General features: G+C 40.7%; 1 protein-coding gene across 10 annotated transcripts in view; it reads right to left on the minus strand.

The window, feature by feature from the left end:
• mpp3a (membrane palmitoylated protein 3a) overlaps positions 1-13,920 on the minus strand; it is a 95,386-nt gene that overhangs the window by 17,493 nt on the left and 63,973 nt on the right. For 7 of the 10 annotated variants that reach the window (XM_041173481.1, XM_041173480.1, XM_041173484.1 and 4 more), the window contains 4 exons: positions 8,543-8,584; positions 7,553-7,749; positions 4,706-4,770; positions 863-883 (listed from right to left, as the gene is read on the minus strand). In XM_041173481.1, the coding sequence (XP_041029415.1) occupies positions 863-883; positions 4,706-4,770; positions 7,553-7,749; positions 8,543-8,584 (325 nt within the window). The remainder of the gene's footprint in view (positions 1-862; positions 884-4,705; positions 4,771-7,552; positions 7,750-8,542; positions 8,585-13,920) is intronic. The other 3 variants (XM_041173483.1, XM_041173485.1, XM_041173486.1) reach the window with 3 other exon arrangements.

Consider the following 13,920-nt stretch of genomic DNA (forward strand, 5'->3'; position numbering starts at 1 on the left):
ATTAAAGCAAGTAATACCTGGAAAATTCAGTCTCATCATGATTTGGGAACATTGATGAATTAATGCCAAAAAAGCTTTCCATAGGATCTATCACAAAATAAAGCGCCTCAAGCAGATTAAAGCAGCCAGCTCCCCCTGCATGAATCTATCTATCTCATTGCAATATAACACCTGGAGGAAACTCCACTGTACTGATCTTGATTCAAAAGTCCAGTCTCATGAACAATTTTTGGCTTGTAAATCAATGTCCTATTTTACAAATGGCAAAATGCCATTGCTTCTGAGAGAAGAATGCAGTTAAATAATATCAAAGGCAGCTATTGTGATTCTTATGGTAAATATTCTTTCAACTAGCTCAAAAATAAGAATGAAATAACAACTGTCTATAGAATAGATTTGAAAACTTTTTAGATGAAGCTTTAAAAGGAATTCAGCTTTGATCAATCAGCAACAACCTGGTTGCTTTCTCAGTAACATAGATTTGTTATGAGACTTTTGGAATGATACATTTTCTGTTGCAAGTCAGAAATTAAGCGGTTTTGTATAACCTAAGTCAATTTCACACCTTCATATGGAAGAAAAGTGAAGCAGTGTTTCTATGTTACTCAATATTTAAGACTATTCTGTTTTTAACACATGAATTTTAAATTAATATATTACAGTTCATGCCTTAATTTTTGTGGCTTAATCCATCTGTAATCTTCTTGAGTTACTTAGAAATTTAAAATATTAATATATGAAACATTAATATGTGAGATATTAATATGAAGACTTCCAAATATTAACAGTATTGATGATTTACAACCATTACTGTAGTTCTGTATAAATTTGCATGTGATTTATAAGACAACATAATGCCCACCTTTCTCACAGCTTTGGTCATCTGAGGATAGCATTAATGGAAAAAAAAAGAAAATATTGAAGAATTTCAAATCAGCCAGTAAAAGTTAATCTGGTTTATTGGGTTAGACAGGATACCAAATTTATTCCAACAGTAATTTCCTTTTCAATCAAAACAGAGAGGCTTTCCATCATGGCAGAAATGGCAGATGAGACCGGAAACCCTAATTCTCGACCCCAAACACAGCATTTCCATTTTCATAGGGGTGGAAACTGGAGTTGGGCTAAGGTTCATGCATTTGTGGGTATTTAAATCATCAGCTGTCTCCACTGAAGTGGGATTTGGTAGGCCAGGAGTGTGAAACCGGGCATGTGCAGATTAAACCAGGTAAGATCTGGTCTGAACTTGGTAGAATCGTTTGGATAGCCAGTGTACACCTTTGGGTATGGCCCCAGGATACCTCTGGGTGAGGCAAGGCATCCTTTGGGAGAGGTAAATCATCCTTTGGGAAAGTTAAAGCACCCTCTGCAATTGTTAAAAGTAGACATGATGGTGAGGAAAAAGTGCATAAACACACTGGAACTGTCAAAACTGCCAAAGAACTATCAAAACTGTCAAAGAATTGCCAAACTCATTGGAACCAGTGGATACTGTGTGAGTTAGAATAGAAGGGGTAAGGGCAAAGGGTGGTGGCATGGGTTGGCATGAGTTGGCACTAAGTTGGCATAGGGGCTATAAATGGCCATGGGGATGTGGGGGATGTGGGGGGTATGAGGGGCAATGAGGAATAGATAAAGGGGTATGAGTTGACATAGGAAGCATGAAGGGCCATGGGCGATTGGTGGGGGGCATGAAGTGGCATAGGTTAACATGGATGGGACATGGGGAATGTGTGTGTATGTGTGTTTGGGGGTGGGGGGGTGGTGTTGCTGGGGGGGGTTGCGGTAAGTGCTGTTTTATGTTTTAATCTTTTTTCATTGAATTCAACAAAGTGGCAGAGCACAGAGGCAGCCTTCTAGCTAGTCCGCCTCCACACTCAGCAGCCTCAGCACTCGTTCCAGAGATGGAGGGCCCGACTTCTAATCCACACACCACCCCCCCCCCACCCACCCCACCCACCAGAACAAAATCAGAGCGGGTCACCATTTTTAAAGGTCAGGCTTGCAGAGTCGAGAATTCTCATATCACTGCACACTGGACCCAGGACCAGAAATCTGGGCCTCAATTACCTGCCTTAAATAAACAGGGGGTGTCTTAGCCTCTGTAACAGGAGCAATAGCTGATATTTGGTCTGTCTACATCGTCGTTGGATTTGGACCTATTCTGATGAACGGTATGTACCCAAACCTCATTACCTGTTTTTCCACTTTACAGATGCTGACTGAGCTGAAATGCATTTCTAACAACCTCTCCTGTATTTTCAGATTCACCGTACTTGCTGTTTTCCTTTTTAATTTCTTTGACAGGGATGCGAAAATGTTTCACTCAGAATGTTGTCAGAATCTGGAATCCTCGACCTGAAAAAGGTGGTGGAAGCTAATTCCATAAATCATTTAAAAAAGGAGTTGGGCAGGCATTTGGGAATGAGGAACTTGTGGGCTTACAGCCACAAAGCAGGGATGCTGGACTAAGCACGACTGCTCACCTGAAGAGCCAGCACAGGCACAATGGGCTGAATGGCCTCCTTCCATCTGTGGGAATTTTTGTGATTCAGTGGGTTGGATTTGAAGCAGCCGGCCGCAGTGGGAACCTGGCAGCAAGGCCCACGTAATCACGGGAGACGCTCCGTGCTCGCTCCCTGGCAGTGGCAAAACCCTTGACTTATCGAAGGGCGGAAGACATGGGATTCACAGCCACTGGTGGTGGGATGTCAATTAATAAGCCAACTGAAACCCGTTATCTCTGAGCCCACCGCAATTTAGTGGCGGCCCAGGGTTTGAAAGGGGCTGCATGGCTTTCCCTCACCCTTGGAAGGGCGCTGCTGGATTTTCCAGTGGCGTCCTGGGGGCTCCCTCACAGTCAGGCACTCTGTGCCTGATGAGGAGCCTGGCATCGGAAAGGGGAGGGGTTGCTAAGAGCCATACCACTGCCCTTGCCTCAGGCACCCCTGCTCCCCCATGACCCACCGCCCCGCGATTCACATCCTGTCTCACTCACCTTTGGTTTGGGATCCCACGATGACCCTGGGCCTCTGGTGGGTGCATTGCCACCAGCCTCTGATTGGCCGGCAGCTTTTGCAATTGGGGCTTCCGCCAATGGGAACCTCAATCGTGGTGAAGGCCACTTAAGTGCCTGAAAGGCACTGGATTCCAGTGGGCCTCCAACACGAATCTGCAGATTCTCCAACCTGTGGGTGAGACCCCTGTTGGTCTGACAGAATTCCAGCCTATGTTTTGGTATGGCAAATGCTGGTCACGTTTACGAATGATCTATTCTTAGCTGAAACAATGAATAATGGCATTTATCACAACTGAATCCAATTCCATCCCTACCTGAAGCCTATACCCAAGCACTTCCAGCAGAGGTGGGTAACTGCAGTGGAAAGCTTGGTTGTATTTTTATTCCTAACTTGAGGCCAATGACATCCATTGTGTTTCCCAGATGTCACCTGACTGAGATCAGCTAACTCAATACGGACTAGTGACTAAGCCTACAATGTTCTTGGTCTAGATTGCTCACTATCTTAACTAGCAGAGTTACTGTAGGTATAATTAATCTTTAGTTTTGTAAAATCAGTCCTATGAAATGATTTAGGTCCCCCTTTTATGAACTTTCTAAGTACTCCAGACAGTAGTAACAGCAAATAACTCAATAATACATATTGATGAAGGCCAGACCTGCCTCCTTGAAATAATTAATGGCTGCTGTGAAAAAATGGAATACACTCATCTTGAAACTAAGTAAATAAGTTTGGGTGGATACCGGAAAATGCCTTTGTACAAAATAAGGGTTATTTGGAATGGTGCACTTTCCATTAATACATTTCGAAACAAGTTTGAAATGATGCTTGCAGTGTCTTCTATACCTTTATTAAAATGAAAATGCTGACAATGTCTTGATTATGTTCTTCTTACCTTTGTCACCCTTACAGGATACATGCAGCCAAACACTGAGGTAAGCACATTGAGGTAAGAAGGTCTCAGGAGCAGCATCATTGCTGCTCTGCTCTGCGATTCTTGCAGAAGCCAGAAAACAGCACTTAAATGAAAAAACTAATTTCCAACCAACACACCAGTTGAGACCCAAAGAGCCCACCCAAATGAGGCAGACATGTTTAAATCACAGACACTGCTGGGACATTAAGGGGGTGATGGTAGCGGAGTGGTAATGTCACTGGACTAGTAATCCAGAAGCCCAAGCTAATGTTCTGGAGTCAAGGGTACAAATCCCACTACGGCAGCAGGTGGAATTTGAATTCAAGTTATAATCTGGAATTGAAAAGCTGGTCTCAGTAATGGTCACCATGAAACCATTGTCAATTATCATTAAAAAAAACCCATCTGGCTCACAAGTGCCCTTTAGGGAAGGAAATCTGTTGTCCTTACCTGGACTGGCCTTCTTGTGACTCCAGACCCACAGCAATGCAGTTGACTCTTAACTACCCTCTACAATGGTGTAGCAAGCTACTCAGTTCAAGGGCAATTAGGGATGGGCAACAAATTCTGGCCTTGCCAGGAACGCCCATATTCCATGAAAGAATGAAAATAAAACTCAAACTTGAGAACATGGCTGCTTCAGCAACTGAGATTGATATACAGGAACCTTAGCATTTCAACCCTGCACAAGATGGCGTTAGAACTTATATAGTTAAAGCATGGACAGCAGAAAACAAAATGGAAGTAAGTTTATTTGCTGCCTCCTTACAAGATGACCTTTTACTGCTTTTCTCTTGTTCCAAATTAGCGTTTTTTCGCCTGTAGGCAAGTCGTCTGAAAACAAAAGAGAGAACTTTAAAGAGAAGGTATTTTATCAACATCGTGAAGTTATACCAAGGAAAGAGATATCTATGAGAACTGGGGTTTGCTAGTACTCACATATTTTAAGCTGTATATGTACTATTCTGGGATTGTTTGTCTAGAAAGTGTTCTTGTGGATACTCCAATGGTTTAGTTTGGAAATACATCATTCAATACCGTGTCGAGTCACATAGTCCAGGAAGATATAGGGCTGCATTTTCTCCCCGAGTCGGGAGATTTCCTGACTCCGTAAACCTGACTCAGGACAAAGTGTCCCGAACAGTCAGGTTTTCATTCTGTGGGGGTGGGTACTGACTGGAGTCGAGCATATCACGCCTGGAAAGAGTTCAGAGGTAACAACAGGGCAACCAGTTGCTGAGGCAGGCTGCTTAAAAGGCCCACCTCAGTGCTCTGAGACTTCGTTCCTGTTCTAAAAAGAAAGTAAAACAAAAAATAGCCCTCAGTCTTCACACCTCACAACGCCTCAACCCTACACACTCCTCATGCTCCATCTGTGCCAACTCATGACACCTCATGCCCCCACCCACCCCTCATGGCCCCGCATGTCAACTTATGTCCTTCTACCTCCCAATGGCCCCCCCTTATCCTACATGCCAAATTCATGCCAACTGACACCAACCTAGCTCATCCCCATAGCCCTTTATAGTCCCTATGCCAACTTAGTAGCAACTCATGTCAACATATGCCTCCCACCCACCACACTTTCCCTTACACCCTCCAAGCCAACCCACCCAGTATGGTGAGATGAAGAATAAGTAAAGTTCTATCACAATCTTCACTATATTTAAAAAAAACTCTCATTGATAAAAGCCTATTCAATACATTTAAACCCCTAAAAGTATTTGATTCTCCATAAAAACAAAAATGTGTATTCCACACCAAGTACACTATCTCTTATAACCACTTGGAGCTTTCAATCAAACTGTGAACCCAACCGTCCCACCAACCGGAATTTGGACTCAAAACATTAACTCTGCTTCTCTCTCCACAGATGCTGCCAAACCTGTTCAGTTTTTCCAGCATTTTCTGTTTTTGTTACATTACAATTGCCTCTGATTTAGGGAAGGGAAAAATATTCTCACCTTATTAAAAAAAAACCTACTGCATGTGCTTAGACGTAAGTACGAATAGGATTGGTCTTTGTTTTCGCATTGTTGAGAAACCTGCCGGCACTAACTCTCCAGACTCACATATGAATAGTCGGCCAAACTAACAAGGTAATTACCAACTCTGCACTCATACTACAACGTAAGTCAGTATATGTTCATTTTCTGCAGTGACCTCTTGAATGAAATTCCAGCTTCTGGGGCAGAATTTTACAGCCCCATCGTGGTGGGTGTGGGGCAGAAAATGCGGTGAGCTGTTCAAAAGTCCATTGACTTAGGCAGGACCATAAGATTCGACTGGCAATATGGTTCATAAAGTTCAACCCTTGCATTCTGGAGGTAGTAATGACATGGTTAGTCATTACTTCATTGCAGAGGAATGGTATAGCTGACAGCACTCACTCTCAGCAACTTCTAGCAACTTCACATATGCGTTTCAGTGCACAGATCAGGAAGTTTCTGAGGTGCCTGTCTCCACCAGAAGCTGCATGATACCAAGAGATTCACAATTCAAATACATTGAACAATTTGATGTTCCTGTACTTATCTGATGTGTACATACTAAACTCCAGAAAAAGTTATAGCTTTCCATTCCAGTCTAAATTCCCATTTTAGCAGTGTGGCAAATCTTAATTACTGCCAAACATCCCTTCTGGCATAATAATTAATAAGTGTGAAGTCTCATTCCTTCTGATTTTATTTATTGTTGTACTTTTAAAAATTTAAAATCTTTAAATATTTTCTTTCTTTTTCTTTCTGTCTCTTTTATTTCTCTCCCTTAATCCAATCTCTCTTTCGTTTATTTTAATTCCTGTACCTGATTTGACATTGAATTCAATATTCTAACTTAGACTTCCTGGTTCCCACCCTGCACTGCTAATGATGCTTCATGTGATTGTTTAAGGACACACACAATTGCTTGTCCTGTTCACACTCGTTTGAGGTTCCCTGTAGAGCATGTTGCAATCTTCCAATGGTTGACTGAGAGGAACTTTTAGTGAAAAAGCCCATAAAAAGCAGTGGGGAAGTGTAAGTATAACAAATTAAATATCTGGCTCTATGGTTTCTCACAGGCAAACCCCATACAATAATTTTATGGTGGAAGATATGGGAACAAAGAAGCACTAAGATATTATTAACTTTGATTATACCTCTAAAGGCAAGTAGGATTGTGCAGTATTTCCAAATAATTAAGTTATAATGTAATATTACATTTGAAGCCTGAATGAAATAACCAACATCTAAGATTTGCAATTGTTCCAGAGGCATCAATTTTAGTTGCCTAAAATCAACATTTTACAGGGCAATCATTCCTGATTATTAGGAGATTGGAGCTACATGGAGGATGTTCAACTTTAATTCCAGCACAGTGTTAGTTAGCAGAAGGAACAATTGAGGTGTGTTGGATAATGTCTGTGTTGTATTGTTAGTGAAGCAGGACTTTTGTTATTTCAGAACAAGCCAAATATAAGCAAATAACGTCAAGAGACAATCAGCCTTCAGTCTTCAACTTGCCATGTCACTAAATATCCACTTAATTTGAAACGTAAACTGGACAATGTTAATTGTGATTTCTAACCCACCCTTGACCTATTAGCTACTAAGAACAAATACATGCAGGTACCTACTTTTCTTGAAACTTTTTTGATGGAATAAGACCTGCCCGGAGGTTTGCATCTCCCACACGCTTTGCTTGCCACCACACAGAATCATCCTGGCTCACAACCTGAAGTATATCCCCTTTCCTGAAAGGTAACCCTGCTTCCTTACATGGAATCGCTTTATCCTCACTTGGATCATAGTCAAATAAGGCTCTCACGTGAACCTATGGAAAAAAACCATAATTAATTTAGAACCAATAGTCTAATAATGCTGTTGTGGATTTCCCAGGTAACCTATTCTGCAAATCTGTTGTTCTTTTAAAGTGAAAAAGAATTGTCTGATTTTATCATTTATTCATTTTTAACTTGTGTCCCCTAGCATTCAAAGCATTCACCATTGTGAACAAAATTTCTTCATTACCATGAAAACTTCCATTAGGACATCTCAGTGACTCTTATCTTGCCAAAGAAGCCCAGATTCCCTAATGATTACTTCACTTTCTGATACCTGGAGTGATACTCATTTCTCACCTTTGTACCCTGGCAAGAATAATATCCTTCCTTTGATTAAGTGACCAGAACAACTTACAATGCTCCAGATGGATATAACACCTTATAAAACAATATAACCTATTTTGATTTTCACTCTGCAAAAGGAACCCAACATATTGTTTGCTATTTTCCCCATGTTGACAGTTTTGCATGCTTGTACACTATGATTCCTTGATCACTTTGCTGTCTAGCGTTCATCACTATTGTTTCATTTAACCCTTACTATCTTTTGTTGAGTTCTTTGCCCCATACCAATTAACCATATTAAATTTCAAATGCCACCAACTGGCCCCTGTTTCCTAAAAAGGTCTAAAATAGTAAGGCCTCCAACATCAAACCCTGGGGTGTCTCATTAATAATCTCTTTCTAGCCTGAAGAGTCCCATTTAAGGCTATCTTGTTTCCTAATTTTGAGCCTATTATTTAATCAGCAGCATACTTTACCTCCTATTCCGTGGCTCCTTACCTTAGCCCTTAATCGTCGACGTGGAGCCTTGTGTAAAGCTTTCTGAAAATCCAAGTATAAAATATCAACTTATATTGCTGCTGTACTTGAATCTTCTTGCATCTCTGTTCACAATCAAGAGAATTATCTTACGACTTTATGTCATTTGACTATAATTTCAGTTAGCATCAGTTTTATCTTGATGTGTAGTCTCGTAAAGAGTCCTGCTTCACATGCCTTCAACTAGGTCTTTTCACTGAGTAATTCATCTGATCCCCAACAAAAAACTTAAGCTCAGTCTTCTGAGTTCCCAGAACGCAGAATTCAGCTCCACAACTAACTCTATTAGATATGATTGAACCACAGATCAGCTTCTGGTTTTTCACTTCCTGCATGTGCTCTACAACTTTTACCATTGTTTTCTGTTCATTGCCTAAATTTGACCTCTTCCCTTCCATTATACATTCAGAAGAGATCAGAAGCATTCAACATGGTACAGCAAGGCTTGAACTTGTCACACACTGCAATACCAGCTAGGTCATTCATAGCTATGACAATAATACAATGCAGTAGCATAAAGTTTCAAATTTTGGGGCTAGTCAGCCCCTTTCCAGTTGGACAAACATAAAGTGGTAGCAAGAATCAAAACAGAGTTTGTAGAAAACTACCCAACATATAATGTTATAAAATCTACAGTAGCAATTAACTTCAACAGTAAATCTGATTGGTCTGTCACAATATTGAAACTAATAAAAGCCCTGGTTCTCCTGGCAACTCACTTGATAAATTCATCCCAGGGCATGGAGAGTATATAGATCAGGATTCTAGGTTTATGATCACAGCCAAACAGCAGTGGGTCATCACAGCTAGTTTCAATCCCTTGGATTAAAGATGAGAAAATAAAAGCAGCTGGGGATCCTAAGATTACTCATGAACAGTAAACCCCGCTGGCAAATGTGCAGGTATGGGCATCAGGTAAAAATACCATTGGACTTGGCTGTGATTTCTATGTAATAATTGCTCAGTTGACAACCACTGTGTAGATTTGGGCATGAGGAATGAGTATTTGAATGATGTATCAAATAGCACCAAATGCCTACTAAGCCTTACCTCAGCACTGGTCAACATCTTCAGGAGCATAATGGAGAAATCCTGGCAACAATGTTTTAAAATAATATTAATGCTTATTAATATGTGGTGTTTATTATCATAATAACAAACTCCTGCATTCCTGTGAAATGTGAAATAGCAGATAGCCCTGTGTCTGAAGATGATAGCAGCAAAATAACTTATGAATGCTGCATGAGTCTTGAAAAAAATTGTTCTGTACATGATAAGCTTTCATAGGTTGAAAGAAGCTAGATTAGATAGCATTTAGACAATCGCAACAACTTGCCTTTGACTTGACATGAACACATAATGAACAATTAGTATTATAGTGCTAGAATGAATTGATCAATGAGATGTAAGCATCAGTTTGTACTGACTGATTTATTTTATTGAGAAACCAAGGTAAGGTAGCAAGGTCCACAGCAGAGGACACCATCAATCTTGAAAAAGAGAAATAGAGCAAATCGAGAAGCAGCAATTAGATGATGTCAAGCTTAAGTCTTAAAAGCCTAATGATTATAGGAGGAAGAAAAGACTGACGAATGTCAGGAATTCCACAGTTTTGAGGCCGTGGAAAAGAGGGTTCTAAGCTTAGAGACTATACACTGATTCTTGACTTCAAGGTAATGAGGACATAAGGAAGAGGAAGAGTATGCAGTACTAAGAGCAGGTTCGATGTTAGGCTACATTTCATTTCCTAGAGAGTTGCGGACCTCTGAAATGTATTGCAGGGTTACACAGTTTGTGCTGAATCTCTGACTGCCTTTAAAAGGGAAATGAGCCAGTTTTTGACTGAGGGGGAGATAGAATCACTTAAAAAGCAACTGGATTAACAGTTAATGTACACAAGTTAATGTGATCTCCTGTTTGGTTTCAATTGCCTGGGAGAGCCTGAGAAAAAAATTTAAGTTATTTTCTTCTCTTACTGATCCCTTTTTACTGCCTCCTGATTGCAGGGGTGGAGAAGGGTAAAATCAGGAAGTGTCTATTCATGATGTTCCAGGCTTCATGCGTATGGGATGAGTTCAATGCATTTAGAAATGCATAATCTAATCAAGCAGAGTGAGCATGGCTTCATGAAGGGGAAATGATGCCTGGCAAATTTATTAGAATTCTTTGAGGAGGTAATAAGCAAGATAGATAAAGGGGAACCAGTAGATGTAATATATTTGGCTTTCCAAAAGGCGTTCAATAAGGTACCACATATAAGGCTACTTAATAAGATAAGAGCCCATGGTGTTGGGGTAGTATATTAGCATGGATAGAGGATTGGCTAACTAATAGACGGCAGAGTTGGGATCCGGGGAATCGGTGGGGTGGGGGGGGGGGGGGGGGGGGTGGGGGGGGGGGGATTTGTGGGGAGGGCATTTTCAGGATGGCAGCCTGTAACTAGTGGAGTGCCACAGGGATCAGTACTGGGGCCACAATTATTTACAATATATATTAATGACTTGGGTGAGGGAAATGAATGTACAATCGCCAAGTTTGCAGATGACACAAAAATGGGTGGGAAGGCAAGTGGTGAGGATGACATAAAGAGTCTCTAGAGAGATATAGACAGGTTAAGTGAGTGGGCAAAAATGTGGCAGGTGGAATATAATGTGGGAAAGTGTGATGTTTTGCACCTTGGTAGGAACAATAGGGGAGCTGAATATTATTTAAATGGAGAAAGACTGAAAAAAGCAGCAGCACAGAGGGATTTGGGGGTCCTCGTACATGAATCCCAAAAAGCTAGCATACAAGTTCAGCAGGTAATAGGTAAGGCAAATGGAAAATTGGCCTTTATTTCAAAGGAAATGGAGTATAAATATAGGGAAGTCTTGCTAAAAGTATACAAGGCACTAGTTAGACCACACCTAGAACACTGTGAACAGTTTTGGTCCCCTTACCTAAGGAAAGATATACTGGTGTTGGAGGCAGTCCAGAGAAGCTCCACTAGGTTGATCCTGGGGATGGAGGGATTTTCTTATGAGGAGAGGTTGAGTTGGTTGGGCCTATACACATTGGAGTTTAGAAGAATGAGAGCTGACCTTATTGAAACATATAAGATTCTTAGGGGGCTTGACAGGGTAGATGCTGAGAGGTTCTCTTTGTGGGACAGTCTAGGACCAGAGGGCTTAATCTCAGAGTAAAATGTTGCCCATTTAAAACAGAGATGAGGAGGAACTTTTTCCCTCAGAGGGTAGTCAATTTGTGGAATTCTTTACTGCAGAGGGCTGTAGAGGCTGGGTCATTAAGTAAATTCAAGGCTGAGATAGACAGATTTTTAATCAGTAAGGGAATCAAGGGTTATGGGGACAAGGCAGGAAAGTGGAGTTAAGAATTATCAGATCAGCCATGACCTCATTGAATGGTGGAGCAGACTTGATGGGCTGAATGGCCTACTTTTGCTCCTACGTCTTATGGTCAATGCACCTACTGATCTTCTGTCCATCATTTTCACATGTTTATGTGTGGAACAAAATAGTTGGGAGGGGTGTGGGTCATAATTATATTGATGAAATAGAGAAAGACTGCAAAGATTGAAATGGAGGGAGAGGTTGGAGGCTAAAGATAAGAAAGGGGTCATCTATCAGATAAGCTTTTTTCTTGCAGTCCACTCAGGAGGGTCAGAAAGCCTTTAGAACAACTTCTTCAGACATGGATGCAGGTTACAACCCTGGGAGAGATGAACTTAATAGAAAGTTCGGGATTATTTAGGAAAAAATGCATAGCATGAAAGAGAAATAAAACATCTTGGAGCCAGCTTTAGCAATGGGGCAGGGGGAGATATGAAAATACCATTTGTGATCAGGGGAGATGATGGAGGTCAATAATAATAATAAAAGCTGAAAATGAAACCAACATAATAAGAGCTTTTAGCTGTTGGCTAGACTTAGTAGATACACAAAAAATCTTTGTAGGCTTGAAAGAAGTAAGAATTTCATCAGCCCTTTAAAGAGAACAGAGATTGAAATGTAGCTACTGAGCCACTGCACCATGAAAAGATTACCGATTGTACATCCTCACTGTGATCAGTGCAGAGGAAGTTGGTGACGGGAATTATCTGCGTAGAAAATAGATAGGCTCAGATTGTGAGTGGAGTTGCTCATTTCAAAGAAGAAGGAAGAGAGTCCCACACAACACAGATAAGACAATATAGGAAAGTAAGGGATTGAAGGAATGGTGTAGGACAGAAGTAAGTTCAGAAACATACATTCTGAGACAAAGAGAGATACAATCAGGACCAGAGATCAATTACTGTAATCCAGAAAGCAAAGGTTCAACAGACCCAGTTGAGATAAAACTTGATATCAGTGACAGGGTAGTTATAGTGCAGCAGAGAGGTCCTTCATCAATATTTCCAGGAGGAAAACAGTAGGGCCTGAAAAGCCCAGTCTTTGGAAAAACTAACAATTGCACCATCAGAATAGAAAATGCGTGGAAAAGAAATTCATCAAAATTATAAGATACATTTTCAGTGGGAGTGGGGCGTGAATGAGGAAATAATTGCTTAAGAGACAGAAAGGCTGGAGCTTCATTTTCTAAAGATACATTTATCAGCTTTTAACAATAGAATTTCATGCCATATGAATAGAAATCAAGTTTCGCTAGGGTGTTTTTGACTGATGAAAAGGCTAAATGAGATGTGAGGAATTTTTGAAAAACAGTAGGCACATTGAAACTGAGATGCAGCACGATCTCTCCTGGAAAGGGATGCATGAGATATCAACCTTCCAGGCCAACTGGGATACTTCAGTGCCACAGGTGGAAGGATGATAAGGAAAGGGTTCTGTTAGTAAAGCCACTAGTTAGTAAAGTTGGTCACTAGAGGAAGGAGACATGTATCTTAGTGACATTTTCTGAAAGGCACCAGTTATTCTGAGAACATAAAAACATTTTGTTAGAAAATACTCATGAAGCCCAACAAGCTCACCCACTTCTGATAATTTAAACCCAACTGACTCTCCTTCTCACCATACCCTCAAGTCCCTGTTCTCCGATAACATATTATTGACCTATTGGTGACATAAGTTCCTGATATTTCACTTGTGTCCCTTGGTATTTGAATTATCTTTCCCCATAGTGAACAATGTATCTGGATGAACTCTGTTAATTCCCTTTCTTATCGAGAAAACCTCCATTAGGTCACCTTTTTACTTTCTCATCTCTTTGGTTATTGGACAAATAGTCAATTATTTGCCCATTCAAGTTGAACATATGTGAGTCTTGTGACAGTTCACTGCTCAAATAATCTTTTTCAAAAGCTTTGGTTAGGTTATTAACACTGCAGCTTCAGCTACCAGGTT

The sequence above is a fragment of the Carcharodon carcharias genome, chromosome 23 (genome assembly GCF_017639515.1).
Source record: "Carcharodon carcharias isolate sCarCar2 chromosome 23, sCarCar2.pri, whole genome shotgun sequence".
Lineage (NCBI taxonomy): Eukaryota > Metazoa > Chordata > Chondrichthyes > Lamniformes > Lamnidae > Carcharodon > Carcharodon carcharias.